General features: G+C 35.9%; 1 protein-coding gene and 1 pseudogene across 1 annotated transcript; both read right to left on the reverse strand.

The window, feature by feature from the left end:
• Window positions 1-869: 869 nt before the first annotated feature.
• Window positions 870-2,147, reverse strand: LOC115246215 (cytochrome P450 4C1-like). Its single transcript, XM_029824904.1, has 2 exons — window positions 1,963-2,147; window positions 870-1,443 (listed from the first exon to the last, which is right to left on the reverse strand). The coding sequence occupies exons 1-2, from the start codon at window positions 2,015-2,017 to the stop codon at window positions 1,103-1,105; spliced, it is 396 nt and encodes a 131-aa protein (XP_029680764.1). The 5' UTR covers window positions 2,018-2,147; the 3' UTR covers window positions 870-1,102.
• A 611-nt stretch (window positions 2,148-2,758) lies between these two features.
• The window catches only part of LOC115246213, a 3,765-nt pseudogene continuing 2,474 nt past the window's right edge, over window positions 2,759-4,049 (reverse strand).

Consider the following 4,049-nt stretch of genomic DNA (forward strand, 5'->3'; position numbering starts at 1 on the left):
TTACCACTTTATAGCATCTAGATTATTTTAGCGGCACCTTATCCAATTTTTCTCTTTTCAACAGGAAGGGTGGAAGAGGGTGGGCGACATATAGCGTACATCTCCCGGTTTTCCTCTAAGGGGGGCGATGGGGCGAAGTTGTATACCGCACAATATCTTTCGGTTTTCCGTAAGGGGGAGGGGAGGCTGGGGGACTTATGCCTAGACGCATCTCCAGTCTCGACGGTCGCCATTTTGTCGGTTGCCGTCACGTTTGCTTTCCGTCAGACATCTTGTCCGCTTTCTCCCACGCACTATTTTTGGCACGTTTTTTCATCCCACTTTAAATCGACGGAACCGACGGAACCAATCGGAGGACTGGGCACTATGGGGAGAACCAATCGGACCGTCAGGACCCCTATCTTAGCGGTGGACTACTCTCCACACAAATACTATGTTTAACTTCTATTCTAATAAGTTTTCAGCTAGCCCAGCATACTAGGACCCTGTTTGGAGAGGTGGAGGACCCAGGTTCGAGCCCAAGCATGTTCACGCAACCGGAAAAAATAAAAAAATAAAAAAATTTAAAAGGAAATAAATTTAAAGGGTAAAAAATGTTTAAAAATTTTAAAAGGAAAGTTGTCTCGTAGACGTCCACAAATCCCCTCCATTCTTTTTTTCCACAGACACCTTTAGGGGGGAGGGCCCCAGACAGTCACAGCAGGGGGTCGGCGCCAGTGGCTGAGGAGTGGGGGTTTGTTTTGACGCCCCATAGTGCCCACTATCTACTGAGATACTTAATTATTCGATTTCGTATTTTGCGGTAATTGTCGAAATGTACCGCGATGGATCGCAAAATTCAAATGGCTCTGTATTTTTCGCGTTTGTCATTTTTTTGTTTCAAAGTAAATATCTCGAGAAAAATTATAACAAGTATCGCATCAAGTGTTCATCCTCAACGTAAGTATATATAAAATTTCATTATTATATGCCAATATTACGATTTCGGTATTTACGATCCGTTATATCATGTCATCCTCTGTACGACGAGAACGTCGAAACCGTCACCATATATTTCAAGGTATACATAAAAGTGTATAGAGTATATGGTATGATAAATTAATTATTTCTTTGGCGTGAAATGGATGAATATCTCTTCGCACGGTCGATAAGTGATAGTGAGCCCGTATTGAACTGTATCCATTGCTTTTACACTTTTCACTCTCCACTTTCTCAAAATGGCTGTTAATACCGCTTTCTCTTCGAGTAAAGCAAATTTCTGGCCGATACAGTTTCTTGGTCCAGCGTTGAATGGAACGTAGGCATATGGATTTCTATGTTTCGAATTATCCGGAAGAAAGCGATCTGGATCGAACTTTTTTGGATCTGACCAAATTTCTGGATTTGTATGCGTTAATGAGATTCCCAATATGACTGTAGCATCTTTCGGAAGCATATAATCGGCTGAAATAAAACACATTGTTATAGACTGTATTCTGTCACACATAAAACTTTATATTGATAAACTTATTTAATATATATAAATATAAATAATGTTCTATTCTAAAATTTATAAATGCTTCTCCCTTATAATTTAAGGTTTTTGTAAAACCCACAATAATATAATATCAAATCTATATTAGACAATCTCTATATGATAATTCATGATAAAATTCTATTTGTATTAAAAACAATTGACGAATTCACACTCACGCAAGGCATAAAAAAATAAATAAAATTTTATCTTAGATTTTATCACAAATTGGAGGCTATCTAAAATGGATTTTAAAGTATTGGTCTTTTGCCAAATCGTTTTCTTTAGTCTTTAATAAATAAGAAAAAGATATCTCTCTAAACAGAAATACATTCTTTTCATCATTTAAGTAAAAATATTACCGTTTCATTGAGAATATTTTCAAATTTACAGATACATGTAAATATCTTAAGATTTTTTTTATTTTGATATTAAAAATTCTGTCATACCTATTTTTACATCTTCTGCTAATTTCCTTGTGATTATGGGTACACTTGGGGACATTCTGAGCGTTTCTTTTATGATCCTCTCAAGATACTTTAACTGCGACAGCTCCTTTACGCTGGCTGGTGTCTTTGAATCTCTGAAAACTTCCTCAAGTTCTTAATGAACTTTTTCTTGATACTCGAGATTATTGCCCAAAAGGACTTGTCCGCTTTCTCCCACGCACTATTTTTGGCACGTTTTTTCATCCCACTTTAAATCGACGGAACCGACGGAACCAATCGGAGGACTGGGCACTATGGGGAGAACCAATCGGACCGTCAGGACCCCTATCTTAGCGGTGGACTACTCTCCACACAAATACTATGTTTAACTTCTATTCTAATAAGTTTTCAGCTAGCCCAGCATACTAGGACCCTGTTTGGAGAGGTGGAGGACCCAGGTTCGAGCCCAAGCATGTTCACGCAACCGGAAAAAATAAAAAAATAAAAAAATTTAAAAGGAAATAAATTTAAAGGGTAAAAAATGTTTAAAAATTTTAAAAGGAAAGTTGTCTCGTAGACGTCCACAAATCCCCTCCATTCTTTTTTTCCACAGACACCTTTAGGGGGGAGGGCCCCAGACAGTCACAGCAGGGGGTCGGCGCCAGTGGCTGAGGAGTGGGGGTTTGTTTTGACGCCCCATAGTGCCCACTATCTACTGAGATACTTAATTATTCGATTTCGTATTTTGCGGTAATTGTCGAAATGTACCGCGATGGATCGCAAAATTCAAATGGCTCTGTATTTTTCGCGTTTGTCATTTTTTTGTTTCAAAGTAAATATCTCGAGAAAAATTATAACAAGTATCGCATCAAGTGTTCATCCTCAACGTAAGTATATATAAAATTTCATTATTATATGCCAATATTACGATTTCGGTATTTACGATCCGTTATATCATGTCATCCTCTGTACGACGAGAACGTCGAAACCGTCACCATATATTTCAAGGTATACATAAAAGTGTATAGAGTATATGGTATGATAAATTAATTATTTCTTTGGCGTGAAATGGATGAATATCTCTTCGCACGGTCGATAAGTGATAGTGAGCCCGTATTGAACTGTATCCATTGCTTTTACACTTTTCACTCTCCACTTTCTCAAAATGGCTGTTAATACCGCTTTCTCTTCGAGTAAAGCAAATTTCTGGCCGATACAGTTTCTTGGTCCAGCGTTGAATGGAACGTAGGCATATGGATTTCTATGTTTCGAATTATCCGGAAGAAAGCGATCTGGATCGAACTTTTTTGGATCTGACCAAATTTCTGGATTTGTATGCGTTAATGAGATTCCCAATATGACTGTAGCATCTTTCGGAAGCATATAATCGGCTGAAATAAAACACATTGTTATAGACTGTATTCTGTCACACATAAAACTTTATATTGATAAACTTATTTAATATATATAAATATAAATAATGTTCTATTCTAAAATTTATAAATGCTTCTCCCTTATAATTTAAGGTTTTTGTAAAACCCACAATAATATAATATCAAATCTATATTAGACAATCTCTATATGATAATTCATGATAAAATTCTATTTGTATTAAAAACAATTGACGAATTCACACTCACGCAAGGCATAAAAAAATAAATAAAATTTTATCTTAGATTTTATCACAAATTGGAGGCTATCTAAAATGGATTTTAAAGTATTGGTCTTTTGCCAAATCGTTTTCTTTAGTCTTTAATAAATAAGAAAAAGATATCTCTCTAAACAGAAATACATTCTTTTCATCATTTAAGTAAAAATATTACCGTTTCATTGAGAATATTTTCAAATTTACAGATACATGTAAATATCTTAAGATTTTTTTTATTTTGATATTAAAAATTCTGTCATACCTATTTTTACATCTTCTGCTAATTTCCTTGTGATTATGGGTACACTTGGGGACATTCTGAGCGTTTCTTTTATGATCCTCTCAAGATACTTTAACTGCGACAGCTCCTTTACGCTGGCTGGTGTCTTTGAATCTCTGAAAACTTCCTCAAGTTCTTAATGAACTTTTTCTTGATACTCGAGATTATTGCCCAAAAGGA

The sequence above is a fragment of the Formica exsecta genome, unplaced genomic scaffold, assembly GCF_003651465.1.
Source record: "Formica exsecta isolate Colony F162 unplaced genomic scaffold, ASM365146v1 scaffold1410, whole genome shotgun sequence".
Lineage (NCBI taxonomy): Eukaryota > Metazoa > Arthropoda > Insecta > Hymenoptera > Formicidae > Formica > Formica exsecta.